Genomic DNA, 17,332 nt, shown 5'->3' with positions numbered 1-17,332 from the left:
AAAATATTTCTAAAATAAAAATAAGTGTGGAAGGGTTCCCCAAACAGGTCTTATCTGTCTGACAAGAAGCCTACTACTGCTCACGAGAAACCTCAGACCAACGCTGCACGAGGAGGCAAGAACGCCTAAAAGATTTTTCTTCAATTTCAAAAAAGGGTTTAGTCTATAAGTAGCCAAACTGACAGTGAGGGAGGGGATGAAAACTTTTGGTAGCCGTCTGGTTGCTGTATCTTTAACAGGAAACAACAGTCAGGCAGGATACAACCCTCATGCTACTGCAGCAGTGACAATGATGAACACTATCTTGTCTAAATCCTAATACCTATACAAGTTTCTCTATCCAACTTCCTCATTTGTCCTTCCACTAATTTCTTGAAACAGTAAAGTTACTGGGTGAACTGTAAATATCTGCTGGTGGAAACAAAAACTTTCTACAAAAAAATAAGCAAATAATCGCAAAAGTGATTTCCTTCAATCACTTAGATTGGGGTTTCCATCTCATCTCGCTTTTAAAGATTCTAGGATTTATCATACTAGAAATCTGCAACCATTAAAAGGCAAAAAATGGGGTCTGAAAATGCCAAAACACTTGCATCAAGCACAGAAGTCGGACATGTCAGCAATGGAAGATACCATTTTTAAACAAACATTTTCAGAACACCTCATTCTAATGACTGGTTTGTCACTTACCTCTTTTGCCATTTTTGCAGCTTGCTGGTTTCGTCTGTAGAATATTTCTTTATAATCATCCATCCAGACTTCAGCTAGGCGGACTTGGTTTTTGGTTATAACTTGGGTGCCTTTTGGGAATGTGTGAGGACTTTTTGTACGGAACACATGACCAACCACAGAACACGGGATGATCTCCATTTGTCCACCACACTGCCACACCTGAACACATGGAGCCCAGGACAAAAGAATTCATTCAGTGACTGTAGCGCATCATGTTAACAGTTTAGATTCATGCACTGTGCCAGAAAACATTTCAGAAACTCACCAACAAGACACTAGCACTTACTATGCAGGTCAAACAAAGCGTCACATAACCTGTTTCCCTAAAAACAGGGCACAATTACTACAGCAGTGTAGATGCCCTTAAAACTATTTTGCCTAAAAGTACCTCATTTTAAGACTGAAAAGTGTTCCATTCTGCAAACTAAATTCTTAACTTTCTGCTTGAATTAAAGCAAACAGCACCATCTTAACACAGCAGTCACTTGCCTATGTAAATCTACAAAATAAGCAGAATGACTTGGTGATCTTGCAGAAAGGCACAACAGCAGCACAATATTAATGGAGTCTAACTCGTATTCCTTAAAGTATCATCACTGGGGAACTTAAGAAAATAAGAAGTTATGTACCTACCATAACGTTCCATGTTAGTTGTCTTCTTTCTTGCTGGATGGGTTCGGAGCCGATCCTCGGCTCCGACTCGGCCTTATACTAAAGCTCGAGAGCTATTTACCGGCTCGAGGCCCTCCCCATATCCCATAATGCTAGGCGTCAGATACCCAGATCTCGTTTGATAGAGCTAACACCATGGAGACACCTGTCCCTACTATAAAGTTTACCTACAGTGGTAACAACGGAGGAGGACATAACCTAGGAAATAGTCAAGCAGAGGAATAAGGCCTCAGAAGGATTAATCTCAGTCTGTCCAGGCTAGGGGGATGGTGGGTGGGACGCAAGAAAGAAGGCGAGAAGAAGACAACTAACGTGGAACGTTATGGTAGGTACATAACTTTTTAATGTTAAGTTGCCAATCTCGCCTTCATTCTTGGGACAGCGTCCCTAGCACCTTACCCTGGGTGGCTCATCTGAACAGACTCTTGAGCACAGTGGAACCAAATTCAGCCCGACTCCTGGAGGCCATATCCAACTTCTAATGAGAAATAAAGGTATGAGGAGTGGCCCATGTGGCTGCAGCACAAATAGATTCCATTGGAAGTCTTGCTTGAAAAGCTACTGACGTAGCTAACGCTCTGGTGGAATGAGCTTTTGGTTTTGTAGGGAGTTCTTTATGTCTTAGTTGGTAAATGAAGGAAATGATAGAGGCCAACCGTCTAGATAAAGATACTTTAGACACTGGCAGGCCCTGCTTGCCTTCAGCATAGGACAGGAAGAGTTGGTCCGACTTCCTAGTTAGTTTTGTCCTATCTAAATAAAAACGTAATTGCCTGTGAACATCCAAATAATGCAGCTTTTGTTCAGCTCTGTTTGAGTAGTTAGGAAAAAAGACAGGAAGATCAATGGCCTGATTCAGGTTTGTCTCAGAAGGAATCTTGGGTAAAAAGGAAGGATTAGTTCTGAGTGAAACTATATCTTTGTGAAAAACAAGATAGGGAGGACGAATACAGAGGGCTTGAAGTTCCGGCACTCTTCGAGCTGAGGTGATGGCTACTAAGAAGAGAGTCTTCCAGGAGAGTAACTTTAAGGAACAGGTGGCCGCAGGTTCAAAAGGAGGGAAGTTAATATCAGATTCAAATCCCACGGAGACGGGAGATCTCTAACCGGAGGCCTCAGCAAAACAGTCCCTTTAAGAAAGGCTTTACAAAGTTTATGGGACATGAGGCTGGTCTCCGACAGGCCAGCGTGAAAATTAGCGATAGCAGCCAATTGGGCTCTAATGATGGCAGAAGAGGAGCCAGCTCGAAAAAGCACTGCCAAAAAATCTAGAACACTGTGGGCAAGGGCTGTAAAAGGATCTATATTTCTGGCCTCCGCCCAGAAGGAGAAACGTCTCCACTTACTAGCATAGGTTTTTCTGGTAGTAGATTTGTGTGAAGAAAGGATGATTTCACGCACTCGCTGAGAAATATGAGGAAGCCTGGCTAAGGTTGGAAGTGGAGCAACCAAGCTGTGAGGTTGAGAGATTGAAGGGATTGGTGCAGCCCGCCCGACTGATGGACCAACAGGTCTGGCACTGGGTCCAGACTCCAGGGCTGCTCCAGTAGGTGACTATGCAGGAATGGGAACCAAATTGTCGAGGCCAGTAAGGGGCAATGAGGATCATCCTGGAACCCAAAGCGGTCGCTTTCTGAATCAGTTTGGGAATTAAGGGAAAAGGCGGAAATGCATATAGGAGACCCCGGGGCCAATCGTGTACTAGACCGTCTCTGGGGGAATGGCCGGGGAGGGGAAAGAGAGTGAAGAAGTCTTTGCACTTGCTGTTGAGAGGGGTTGCAAAAAGGTCGCAGCAAGGTTGACCCCATCTGCGGAAAATCTTGTCCGCTACTAACTGATTGAGAGACCACTCGTGAGGCATGAGAATGGCTCTGCTTAGCCTGTCTGCTATGACGTTGGACTTCCCGAGGATGTGCGTTGCTATCAGAAACCGTTGGGAAGAGATCGCCCACTGCCAGAGTGCTTCTCGACATAAGGGATAGGACCTGGTTCCGCCCTACTTGTTGATGTACCACACTACAGACATATTGTCCGTTTGAACTGCAATAGTCCCGGTAGGTAGAGAGTCCTGAAGAGTTTGCAAGGCTTAAAGTACCGCTCTCATCTTTAAGACATTTATGTGCAGGTGGTACTCTAGGGTTTGCCAAGTGCCCTGGACAGTCCTGCCCTGAAAATGCCCCCCCCCCCCACCCAATCAGGGAGGCATCCATGGTCACCATGGCAACAGAAGGAGGAAGAACAAACGGTCTGCCCTGGAGAACTAGAGGGGAGATCATCCACCAAGCCAGGTGGTCTTTGCATGTTTGAGTGATTATTACCCTATGGGACATTGGAATTTGTTGAAAGGACCATTGGGTAAACAGCATCCACTGGAGGATCCGCATGTGAAAACGAGCCGGGGGGACTAAAATGATCGCTGCTGCCATGAGACCCAATGTTTTTAGTACAAATCTGGCCTGAATCGTCTTGCACTGTAGTAGGATCTGCACATGTCGGCGAATGTCTGATGCCGTCTGGAGGAAGTTTTGCAGATAGATCTTTTGTATTTAATTCTGCGCCTATAAAGGTTATAGACTGACAAGGTGACAATGCAGACTTTTCGAAATTTATTGATATACCTAGCTCGGAGCAAGTCTGGATGGTATATAGTCCCTGGCTCGCAACAGCTGATGCCTGGTGGAAGCAGCAAGGAGCCAGTCGTCCAGATATGGAAACACCTGGAATCCCCGTCGTCTCAGGTGAGCCGTAACCACTGCCATGCATTTGGTGAACACCATGGGGGCCGTGGTGAGACCAAAGGGCAGGGCTCTGAATTGATAGTGACTGGCTCCCAGCCGGAAGCGGAGAAACCTTCTGGAATGCCTGTCCATTTTTATATGGTAGTATGCATCCTGAAGGTCTATGGAGCACATCCAATTGTCCTGACCCAAGAAGGGTAGAATCGACTGGAGCGTGACCATCCAAGAACTTCGTTCTTTGAACAGACTTGTTTAATCTGCTGAGATCCAAAATGGGTCTCCATTCGCCTGTCTTTTTTGGTACCAAAAAGAACTTGGAGTAAGTCCCGGATCCTAGCTGGTCTGCTGGGACTGGCTGGATGGCCCTCTTTTCTAGCAGCTTTGAAATTTCTAGTACTGCTTGATCCCTTAGAGCGGGTGGGACATCTGGAAGGGATCTGTTTGTTTGTACAGGGGTGCGGACGAAGGGAATTTTGTAACCTTCGGATATGATAGACTGTACCCATCGGTCTTATGTGAGGAGTTGCCAGGCTTCTGGGTACAGTGACAATCTTCCCCCGACTGCCTTCGAAGGTGGACAGTCGGGCAGCCCCTCAGGGGTGCTGGAAGTGTTTGCCAGAGAAAGATTCTCTGCTACCCTGATTTTGCAGACCCCCTCTGCCCCTAGGACGGCGTCTATTATTGTTTCCTCCTCTGCCCCTGGAGGAAAACTCACCACGCGTGTCAGGCACGACTCTTTGGGGTTTACGAAACCACATTTTTCCACTCTTCTGACCTTTGGGGTATGGTCTGGAGGGAGTAGAAAAACGGACACCCACGGCAGAGAGAGTCTTGCCTTCCTGCTCACACCTGGTAAGTGTATCCTTCACCTGTGGTCCAAACAAAGCCGAACCATCTAAGGGGGTATTGGTGAAGGACGCCTCAAAGGGGTCAGCAAAGTTACATAACCGCATCCAGGCGTGTCTTCTCAAAGCCACGCCTGTACCTGCGGCCCTACTCGCACCATCGGCCGCATGGAGGAGTTAACTATGGAATTTAAGGTCGCCAGCTGGGAGTTAACCTTATCCTGAGACCCCGCAGCCGATGGATCCTGAAGGGTATCACCCAGTTCTTTGAGAAGATCCCTCTGAAGTCGGGTGAAATGGCACAGATAATTCAGCGACCGCATGACAAAGGTCGCTGAAGAGAACATCCGCTTCTCGTACCTGTCCATTGTCCTAGACTCTTTATTAGGAGGATGTACAGGCACCGAAGGGTCAGCCAACTCCTTCTTAGTGGCCGCTACCACCACCATGGCATCAACCGGGACCCCCTTAACTAGAAACTTTTTGTCCGATGGGGCTGTAATAAATTTAGCGGGCCTACGGGGAGTTGGTTCCATTGAGTCCGGGGCTGTCCACACCTTCCGAGCAACCACTTCCATGAGCGGGTCTAAAGGCGGAGACACCCAGGAGGTGGAAGGGTGAGAACCAAACGCGTCCAGGTACACCAACTCTTCCTCGAAGGGTTAAGGGCAGTCCAATTCCCCCTCTGCTTAAGGATCTCAAGGATGTCTGAAAAGGAGACATCCTCAGAGGGGGACCTTGGGGACCCTTCCGAATCCACGGTGTCAGACATGACTGACTCGAGGGAGTCAACATGTTTCCTCTTACATGTTTTCTTCCGAGGGGGCCCCTCCGAATAATCGGGGGAAGCCTCGGAAGAGGAGGATACCCCCAGTGGTGCGACCTGGAGTGTTTGTTCTCCACGCTTGGGGTCAGGAGGGTGGACAGAGACTGAAGTAGGCACCATGGGGGTCGGAGCCGAAGGGGCTGATCGTGGATCCGACCCAGGAGTCAGTACGCTCCTCATGACCTCGAAAGCGCCCCTATCAGGCAGAGAGGAAGGTCCCAGCTCCGAAGAGATGAGAACCCCTCCCAGCACAGAGAGTGACTGCTCTGAGGCTGATGTCGGGGCCGAGCTCACCTGCGCCGAGAGGGAGAACGGGGTCGGACAAGGGTCCGATGTCACTCGCCCCCCTCGGAGCCGGCAAGAGAGTCTCGACGCCCGGATCCCTCCATGGACGGAACCAATGAAGAGATCGCAGCCGAAATGTGTGGTATCGGCTCCGATGATTCGAGCCCCAACGAGCTCCGGCTCCAAACACAGGGGTAGAGTCGGAGGAGGAACTGATGAAGATACAGTCTGTTGAGAAGAGCTAGTCAACATTTGGGCCAGTGCCTGTGACTTTAAGAGCCTACTGACTACCCTCTCGAGGTCATGATCAGACAGCCTGGAGGACCGAGAGGAGTGGGACCTATGGCTCCGCTCCGTCTGTAGTAACGGAGACCTCGGAGCCGAACGAACGGACTCCAAAGAGGGAGACCTCAAGCGTTTTCGGCTCACAGAAGGCTCCGATGCTAAGGCCGGAGCCGACTGAGGTCTTGAAGTGTCAGTTCCAGCCAGACCAGACGAGGAGGCAGGAGCTCCACTCGGCGACGGCTCCGAACAGGGAGCCGACGGTTTAGCGGGCTTGGAGGGTTTACCCGACAAAGGCTTAGTCAGGGACCCTTCAGGTTTAAGCAAGCCCCTCAAAATAAGTTTGTTCCTACGCTCCTGCAGGACTCTCGGACTGAAGGCATGACAGACCGCACAAGAGTCCTGCAGGTGTAGGGGGCCCAAACAATACACACAAGAAGTGTGACCGTCTGTCAGAGACATCTTGAAACCCGAGACCTTAGTATCCTTAGACATATTGAAAAGTAGAAAAAAAGAATACCAAGGGAACAGGTAACTAGTGCTTTAAACACTACACACACACACACACACACACACACACACACACACACACACACACACACACACACACACTACAAAAAAAAAAAACTAACACCACCAACAATATAATAGTAAAGAGTATAATAATACTACTAACAATATATATAACTATTACTATAAACTAGTATATATATAAATATATGTAGTAGAATAAGAATAAAAACACTGCTGATTATATACAACTAACCCTAGAGGGTAGAATATATATAAGAAAAATTAACGCTAGAGGGGGGGACTCTAAAAAAAACAAAAGTACAGTAAAAGAGTTTTTAAAGGGGGCTTTTCAAGGGGTTAGAAAGGGAAACACTAAGAGACAATATCTAATAAGAAAAAAAACTATATATATATATATATATATATATATATATATATATATATATATATATATATATAAAATAAAACGCTAGAAAAGAGTTGTATAACCTGGAGCCGGTAAATTCGCAACCTCGTAGCTGAAGTGGCAAATGAGATCTGGGTATCTGACGCTTAGCATTGTGGGATATGGGGAGGGCCTCGAGCCGGTAAATAGCTCTCGAGCTTTAGTATAAGGCCGAGTCGGAGCCGAGGATCGTCTCCAAACCCATCCAGCAAGAATGAAGGCGAGATTGACAACTGAAATTTCTGTGACTAGAAAAAAAAATAACAATGAGGCATAAAGCTGTGAAAGCAGACATTGTTTTCCAAATTAATATGATTCAGCCAATCTCCCATGTGATCAACATACACAGCAGCACACCTACACAGCATATTCAGACTGTCGTCTTCTTTCGGCTTTTCCCGGTTAGGGGTTGCCACAGCGGATCACCTGTCCGCTCATGATTGGCAGTGAAGTTTTACAGTGTTGAGTTGCCAGCCCAGCGCCCAACCTTCCACAGAAAGCACACACACTCACATCTAGGACCAATTTAGAGTGCACAATCCACCTACTGCATTTCTTTGGGATGTGGGAGGAAACTGGAGCACCCGAAGGAAACCCACGCGACCACAGGGAGGACATGCAGACTCTGCACAGAAGGCACCCCAGCCGAGAATCGAACCGGAGAACCTCTTGCTGAGAGGCGGCAACGCTAACCGCTGCACCACCGTGGCCACCCAGCATATTCAGACTGTATTCATCCTAAATGTACACATGTGGCAGCAGTTTCCTCATGTCACAATCAAATATATAGCCCTCTTAAAGTGCTAAGCTCAAGGCATAAACATTACGGAAAATGTAAAATTGCATGCAAGTAAATACACACACATGGATGCACATGCAAAGCAGCATGAAAACAAAAGTGTATTCTAAATATCTTTAAACAGAGAAATACAGCATGCAAATCAATTTGCAGTACAACCAGGATTGCCAGACTTCCTTATTTGAACGGGACTGTCCCGGGATCAGCAGCCCAATTCACAGTCTCGCACTGCCGGTTAAAATCCTGCGAAACAGCCCCCGCTTTGCAATTTATGATTGGCCTGTATGCCGCTATATGAGCCAATCATAAATCGCTGTTCCGCATTGAACAGAAGAGACTCCGCTGTGCGAATTTTTGATAGGCTCGTATACCAGCATATGAGCCAAAAAAAAAAAAAATTTGCACACCAGAGACACTTCTGCTTAATGCGGAACTGCCTGCTGTTCTGCACAAATGAAAGACTTTTTTTTTGTTCCTACTTGGCCCTTCAGAAATCTGGCAACCCTGAGTACAACTAATGGTGTGCCTCATGTCTTCCACTCTGCAGCCCCGAGGCAAAACATAACAGGCACTATTCTAAGAGGCACAAATCCACTGTGAGAAATAAGAGTTGTTCTTTGAGTTACAGAAATATAGGTTCATAGGTTGGTACTAGGCTATCAGCCCTATGGCCTATACAAGCCTAGCCATAACAATTCCCTGGCTATTTCTTCCCACACTATTTACTTCCCTGGACCCCTGTCTAGCAGGGTGACTGACGTGATCCCCGGGGTGAATTTCCTTTCTCCCATCCAATCGTCAAGGTGTTGCAATTACAACTTGTAGGACAGGATAATAAATGCATGCCTTCTTCATCTCACTCCAGCAACATTTTAGCAAATGTTCCACAGGTCATTTTAGCCACAAGAGTCAATTATTCACCAGATGCACCTTGCAGACAGTAGAGCTGTGTAAGAAATTACCATAACAGTAGCTGTTCTACTGATCACTGTGCAGCATTCTTAACATATGGGTTTTTGTCCATCCAGGGTATGAAAGTTTTACCTTCCAGAAGATGTACGTCAGATGTGTGACCTCAGCTCATGTGTGTTGGGGATACATAGGCAGATATAAGCATGAATACAACAGACTACCTCCAAACCAGTGGCCTGAAGACTACTGAGAGAGGAAAGTGGTCAGCTAAGAGAGGTGTAGTTCAAAGACTTAAGTTAATTCCCCCAAAAGCAGTCTATTACGTGACTGCTTATAACAAAGGGAATGAGAAATACAGGAGCAAAGAAAGAGAAGAGAGAAATGAGGGAGGGAAGAAATACTGTAACAGTGATCAGCAGGACATCTACTATTATGTTAAGTTCTTACACAACTACACAATGTCCTTACTAAAATCACTGTTGCAATATTCTTAACACATGGGTGATTCCCAGGCAGAGAAGTGGGAGGTTGCGTAAAGGGAGAATGAGCTGTCCAGACCACCAGACAGGACAGACCTAGCAAAGGCAGCTCTGGATCCTGAAAAGGCATCAATCTTGTAATGCTTGATGAAGGCATGCACAAAAGACCAAGTGGCCAATTCCAAAATGGACCTGGCATTTACACCCTTGTGAAATGCTCGAGAAGGCCACCGCCCTAGTGGAATGTGCTTTTGGGAAAGAAGGCAATGCTTTCCCAGATGTAATGTAACAGAAAGCAATAGCCTTTGATATTAAAGATGCAATGGTTTGCTTAGACAGGGGTTGGCCCTGTTTAGAATTCATGAATGAAACAAAGTTGGTCAGTTTTTTTTTTGTCCAAGTAGAACCTTAACTGCCTTTGAACATCTACTGAGTGAAGTATTCTTTCTCGTTATTTTGAGGATAAGAGAAAAAGGTAGGCGGGTAGATGGCCCAGTTGAGGGATATCTCATTCATTACTTTAAGCATGAATGATGGACTGTCCCTGAGAGTCACTTTGTCCTTGTAGAAAATGAGAAAGACTGGAATAGCCACAAGGGCCAGAAATTCAGACACTCTGCAGGCAGCGTTAACAGCCAGCAAAAGGATAGTCTTCCACTGTTAAATTTTAAAGTGGCAGAAACTGCTAGCTAGAAAGAGGGCAAAGTCAGTTTTTCCAGCATGAAGTTGAGATCTCAGGGAGGAGGAAAACGTTTCCTAGGTGGCTTAAGATGTAGGGCAACCCACAAGAAATGTTTGATGTTTGTCCTATATAAAAGAGGAGGATCAAGAGGCAAGCAGGCTTTAATGGCAGACAGATGGACTTTAATGGAAGAGGAGATCTCAGGGAGGAGGAATAGATAGGTTTCCTAGACGGCTTGAGATGCAGGGCAACCCTCAAGTAATGTTTGACCTCTGTCCTAAACAAGACAGGAGAATCAAGAGACAAGCAGGCTTTAATGGCAGACAGATGGACTTTAACGGAAGAGTAGGCCAGACCAGAGTGCAATACTTGTCAGAGATGTTTCAGGACAGGAGTATCTTTTTAAGAATGGGTCTTGGCTGTGCTTGAAGCACCAAATTGAAATTTTTTTCCACAACTGTGTGTGATTTTCAGATGGCATGTTTTCTGGCTTCTCGAAGAACTTGAGACAGAGAGGCTAGATTTGGATGGAGAAGCAGATGTTGCTGTTGAGTAAACAGGTCTGGTTGCAAAGGTATTTTCCAATAGTTTCCCTTCCACAGGCATAGTAGGAGAGGAACACAATGTTGTCTTGGCCAGAAGGTGCTAGGAGTACGAGTTCTGCAGTTTCCTTTTGAACTTTTAGAAGGATTTTTGGAAATAGTGTCGGAGGTGGAAAGGCATACAGGCACCTCCCCGACCAAAGAAAAGAAAAGGTATCCGTCCCTCCAAGCTGAATGGGGAATGATTTCTGTTGCAGAACAGGATAAGTTGGTGGTTTTCTGGTGAAGCAAGGAGTTCTACTTGTGGTGTTCCTCACTGATGCCTTATGGTTTTGAAGACCTGTCGCTTTAGGGCCCATTCTTGAGAGCCCTCCAAGGACCTGCTTACAAAGTCTGTCAGTGCAGTCTCCTGTGAGGGAATGTCTGCAGTTTTCAGAGTCATGCCCATTTGTGTGGGTAGGTGTTATGCCTCCTATGCTAGCCTGCACAGTGTGTAAGATCTTGAGCCTCCCTGTTTGTTTAGATACCACATAACTGTGGTGTAATCGGTGTACAGTAGTAGTGAGCCTGGCTTCCACAGAAGGGGGAGTATCTGCAGGATTTACAAAACGCCTCTCATTTCTTTCAGGTTTATGTATTTTTTTTTCAGGATGGGGAAGCTATTTTCCCATGCACTCAGGATCCTGTCCAAATCTCCCATGCTCTGTCCTAGGAATCTATGTGAAGTACTTAGCTGGGTGGGGCTGGGAAGAAATGAAGGACCAGGTTAAGCATGACCTGGTATTTCCCGCCAAAGTAGCTTCGTTTTGAGGTGAGATAGAGGGATTAGGCTATCCAGGGGATGTGAATGCTGAGACTAGAATCATTTTAGGTACCACTGAAATTTCCACATATGTAGTGTGGTCAGAGGGATCAATGGAACGGCAGCTGTAATGAAACCCAAGGACCTCAGTGACTTCCTTGCTGTGTAGTGAGACATTAAGTAGAGGTTTCTGAAAAAAGTGGCCAGACTGAGAACTTTCTCTTGAGGAAGAAGGCAAGCATTCTGCATTTGTCTAGTCTGCAACTCAGAAATAATAGGTCAAGCTTTGGTGAGAGATGGGATTTTTTTGAGGTTGACTGTGAATCCTAGGATGGATATGTACCGTGAAATGTACATGCTTGAGGCAGGAGTCTATGGAGACTGCATCAATCAGTAGGTTGTCCAGTTAAGGGAAAATCTGAATTCCCTGTGTGTGACAGAAGGCTACCACTGGTGCTAGGCACTTTCCAAAAATTCCCGATGTCATAGAAAGATCAAACAGAAAAGCAGTAAACTATAAATGTTATGAGCCAGAGAAAAATCTGACAAAGTTCCTGCAACAGGGTCGAATGGGATGTGGAGGTAGGCATCCTTGAGGTCTAATGAGAAATAAATAAATGCATGAGAAAGAATGAAAGGCAGAAGGGTGTGCAGAGATAGTATTTTGAAAGTTGGTACCTTCAGAAAGGTGTTTAGTAACAAGAGACCCAGAATGGGTCTCCACTGTCCTCCTTTCCAGGGCACCACAAAGATTCTGGAATAGAACCCTTTTCCTATGAAGAATGGTGACACTATGGTGCTTTGATCTAGTAAGTTCTGAATGACAGTCTCGAGCAAAGGATGCTGGTTTTGTGGATGGGGAGGCAAGCCATTTAGACAGGGGATGCTCTCCCATGGCATGGCATAACCTTCCTTGATGATGCTCAGAATCCATTTGTCTGCAGTTACTATTTACCAGCAGGAAGGAACAGGGAAAGCCTTTCTGAAAGAGGGGTGGAGGGTCTGAGAAGGGGAGAGGCACAGCTGGAAAGGTAATCACAGGTTTTTGCCTGTGAAGTGAGTCCTTCCCAAAGGAGATCTATATGGTTTGGCTTGAGAATCTCCTTCTTGGTGTTTTACTTTGTGAGTGGGATGAGGGTCCCTCATAAGAAAAGGAAGTGGACTTGGCTGGGTAGTTCCTGTGATACTTAAGGATGGTAGAAAGTAAAATCTGCCTTACTTAAGGATGGTAGAAAGTAAAATCTGCCTACAGTCCTTTAGTTTTACCCTGCTTCTGTAGGGTTTAGAAGAGTTGTGCTGCTTATGGACCAAACAGGAGGTCTTTTTCGAGGGGAGAATCTAGGACTTTAGATTTGAAGTCCTCAGGAATGGGTTGGCTGCACAATGTCTGATGAGTGAACCTGTGGCTGCAGCCCTGGAAGAGGCATCCACAGCATCAAAACTGCATTTGATGTTATGCCTAACTTTGAATAGCTTGAGATAGTAAGGTTTGCATTTGCTGCTAAAGAGTCTGCAGACGGAGGGTTTGATATGACCTTATTCAGAGACTATAGGACAGAGAGCAAATATTTAGTCATATGTGTCTGGTGGTTGACAGCTCTGAAGACAAGTATGGAAGAGTTGTAGACCTTCTTTCCATACCTATTCACAGCCCTACTATCCTTAACTGAGGGAAGGACATTAGCACTGGGGAGAAGTTTAGCAGGTTTATCCGAAGACAGCAGCAGAGTCAGCTACATGGTTCTTACAGAGATATTTTAGTTAATCAGGCACTTTATAGAAATTGCCTCATCTTTTAGGTGCCAGTGGTTGAGAATCAGGAGCCGAGGGTGTAGACTGAAAGGTGTCCTGTTATGCATCCAGTAGTGGAGGGACTGGAGAAGGTGCTGGAGTGCCCATTTCTAAGACACTACAATAACTTATTTGACCAGCCAAGATTTACTTTGATTGCCATTCAAAATGCTTCATCATGATCTGGATAGCTTCCCCAAAGGAGGCCTCCTCAATAGGGGAGACAGGAAAAACGGAGTGTCATTCATCAGAGGAAAGCTGTTCAGGAAAATGCATCTGTGAGGAATAAACCAGGGAATGATCAGAATCCAGATCTTGTTCCTCCTCAAAAGAAGAGGAAACTTAAGGGTGTCTTTGTGGTGTGGCTTGTGGCAGCTGTGACACAAAAGAAGGCAACTTCAGGGTCATGACTGCCTTAAATAACCCTTGGTAGAAGCCCAAACATTCATTGTCTTTGAAGTTGTAGACCAGGTCACTTGCACTGTTTTCTGCTTTTTCTTTTAAGTTGTGGTGTCGACTGAACTAGTCTCACAGTTTCAAACCTTGACTTACTTCAGAGTGCTAGGAACCTATTTCTCTGACTAGGATTTGAGAAACTCTATGTGGGCCTCTTGAAATAATGAGAAGTGGTTTGCCCAAGGCATCAACTACCTGCAAGGCCTCATGAGCCATACCAGCCTTCAACAGGGCCTCAGTAGTGGGCAACTGAGAGGATATCTGATGGACTGCGGGTTCTGCAACATCAGTGGGTGCATCTGACTCAGAGATGCAAGGCTGTGAGTCATCTCAGGGTCATTTGAGTTTCTCCTTTGGCAGAAGGGCAATGTTGGATGCTGGGGTTTTCACCACTTTGGCTTGGGCCAGGAGTTTTTGACACTGAGATTCAAGGCACATTTTAAAGAAAAGCCTACACTTAAGGGTTTAAGGAAAGAACGACTGATAGATGGAGCATGTTTTAGTCATGTTCTGGGTCTGAACATAAAAAAAGTAGTTTGCAAGTTGTTGTACGAAATCTGCCTATCCTGCTTGCACTTACCCCTCCTAGCTGACGTCTAACAAAAGTTATCTATGCAATCAAAATACACAAAAAAGGAAGGCTCCCCAATGGTGCACTTATCTAAAAAGTGAAAAACTGAAGCAACAGTACCAACAACCCAACGAAGATCATTCCAATAGATGCAAGATCTGCATTCCAGCTGGTGGCAAGACAGTCCAAGGTACTCATGTGTACTCCTACCCATACACCCTGAAGTATACGAACCAATGCCATACATCAGATGTACATCCTCAGGGGGGGTAAAGCTTTGGTATGCTGGCCGGCCATCAGCTGATGAAAACTCGTATATTAAGAATACCACAACAGTGATTTCAGTCAGAACATCAAAGTGTTACAATTCTTAATCTTTTTAAAGAAGGGGAAACAACAAGCCTCGTCACATTTTCAAATATATGGAGGAAAAAATATGTGGAGAAAAAACTCTTCTGGTCTTCTGTTTTCAGGACCCATGACAGCTTCCTAGCAATATGCAGCTCCCTACTAACATATATACACATACACCCACACACACACACATTTGTACATACATTTACATCTATATCTAATATATATATATATATATATATATATATATATATATATATATATATATATATATATTTATATATATATATATATACATACATACATATACGCACACACACACACTAACATATGCATATATATAGAAAGTGAGAGACAGATTCACATACATACAACAAAACTCCCATAAGTTAAACTGCAGGGTGCTAGATGCCTACATGCATGACAGCTACCTCTGACTTTATAATGGAGAGAATAGTTGTGTAAAATCTTACCATAACCATTGATGTCCTTCTCTTCCATGTTGCAGTATTCTTAGTGTGGAATTCCCTGCCTCAGGCGTCCCAAACGTCGGTTCCTATACAAAAGCTTAAGCCTGGTTGCTCTAGGTGCGTGGGACGTCACACGTAGGGCCATAAACCAGGGATCTTAAATGGGACATCTGCATGCACAGACCTCAGAACTTGAAGGCAAGTCAGACAGTCCCAAAGAGAGTAACAAGTGATGTCAGCCAGAATTGTCAAGTGTCATATGCTGGCTAGTCTGCTCTTGGTCTAGAGTAGAGCTTCTTAGTGCCTAAGAGATAAGGCCAAAGGCCAAAGAAAAACTACAGGGGATTGGAGGGAGGGAAGGAACACTGCAGCATGGAAGAGAAGGACATCTATGGTTAAGGTAAGATTTTACACAACTATTCTATGTCCTTCTATTCCTCTGTTGCAGTATTCTTAGTGTGGGAGAGTACCACAGCTTAAATAGAGGGGAAGGGTGGAGGTAGAAGTGGAAGATTCCAGAAAGCCCTGCAGGATTGCTCTAGCAAAACCTTCCCTGGCTCTGGAGACGTGGTCCTATTTGTAGTGTTTGGTGAAGGTGTGAATTGTGGACCAGGTGGCTGCTTCCAGAATGAAAGCTGTGTGCAGCCCTATGAGGAAGGCTTTGGAAGTAGCCATGCTTCTGGTTGAGTGAGCTCTCACCGCCTGGAGTAAGTGCTTGCCATGGTGCGAGTAGCAGAAGGAAATGGATTTTCTAATCCAACAAGAAATTGTTTGATTGGAGACTGCCTTGCCCAGAGCCCTGGGGTGGAAGGGAACAAAAAGTTGGTTAGATTTTCTGAAGGGCTTTGTTTTGTCTAGGTAGAATCTAAGTTGCCTGTGTACATCCAGGGGATGGAGAATCCTCTCACTACTGTTAGTTGGTGAGGGGAAGAAGGTAGGTAGGTGAATGGATTGGTTTAAGGACAGTTTCTTGAACACTTTAGGCATGAAGGAAGGGTTAGTATGTAGGGTCACCCTATCCTTGTGGAATGGGGTGCAAGAGGGGACAGGCCATGAGGGCCTGTAACTCTGACACTCTCCTAGCAGAAATTATGGCCACCAGCAGGACAGTGTTCCATGTACACATTTGGAGCATAGCAGTGCTAGCTGGCTCAAATGGGGCCAGTGTTAGTTTTTCCAGAACAAAGTTTAGGTCCCAGGGTGGTGGGATTGGTTTTCTAGGTGGTCTGATGTGTAAGACCTCCCACCCAGGAAAAGTTTTACATCCAGCCTGGACAGCAAAGGGGGATCTTGAGGTAGGCAAGCTGAAAGGTGGACTTTCACTGAAGAGTAGGAAAGGCCATCCTTAATGAGTTCACACACACAGGCAAGGACTAGGGATGGGTCTGCCTGGTTGGGTTCCCTGTCCTTAACATGACACCATTTGGAGAATCTCTCCCATTTTGATAAATATGATTTCCAAGTAGTAAGCACGTCCTCTGAGTAGTGGTGTCTGAAAGGGATTAGAAGTTTATCACCCACAGTGTTAAACCTAACATCTGTTGGTGAGGGCGAATTAGAGTTCTCTTTTGTTGTGCGAGTAGGTCCACCTTGTGGGGTAACTTGTGGTGATTGCCCTTGGCTAATGAGAGAAGGAGGAGGAACCAGTGTTGCCTTGGCCAGTAGGGAGTCACCAACAAGATATTTGGTTTGTCCTTCTTGATTTTCAGTAGGACCTTTTAGATTAGTGGGAAGGGTGGAAAAGTGTATAGAAACAGTCCCTTACATGGAATGCTGAATGCATCCACCCTCCAAGCAAGTGGAGAGTGATCCTTGGTGCAGAATTTGTTCAATTGCCTGTTCTGGGGGGGGGGGGGGGCAAACAGATCCACTTGAGGTGTGCCCCACCGGTGGACAATGTCTACAAAGGTCTCCCTGTTCAACATCCACTCGTGCAGGAGAGAGGATGTTCTGCTGAGAATATCAACTTGTTTGTTGCCCTGAGAGGGGATGTATGAGGTCTGCAGGATCTAGTTGTGCCTGCAGACGAGGTCCCAAATTTGTATAGCTATCCTGCATAGGAGGTAAGCTCTGGTCCCTCCTTGTTTGTTGAGATACCACATTACTGTGGTGTTGTATGTGAATATTTGAAGGGGG

General features: G+C 45.6%; 1 protein-coding gene across 2 annotated transcripts in view; it reads right to left on the bottom strand.

The window, feature by feature from the left end:
• Window positions 1-17,332, bottom strand: part of GALNT6 (polypeptide N-acetylgalactosaminyltransferase 6) — a 1,315,790-nt gene that overhangs the window by 352,383 nt on the left and 946,075 nt on the right. For both annotated transcript variants that reach the window (XM_044083436.1, XM_044083437.1), the window contains exon 8: window positions 691-891. In XM_044083436.1, coding sequence (XP_043939371.1) covers window positions 691-891 — 201 coding nt within the window. The remainder of the gene's footprint in view (window positions 1-690; window positions 892-17,332) is intronic.

This window comes from Protopterus annectens, chromosome 9.part0 (assembly GCF_019279795.1).
Source record: "Protopterus annectens isolate FY-2018-M chromosome 9.part0, PAN1.0, whole genome shotgun sequence".
Lineage (NCBI taxonomy): Eukaryota > Metazoa > Chordata > Ceratodontiformes > Protopteridae > Protopterus > Protopterus annectens.
This window is presented reverse-complemented; position numbering and strand designations above follow the sequence as displayed.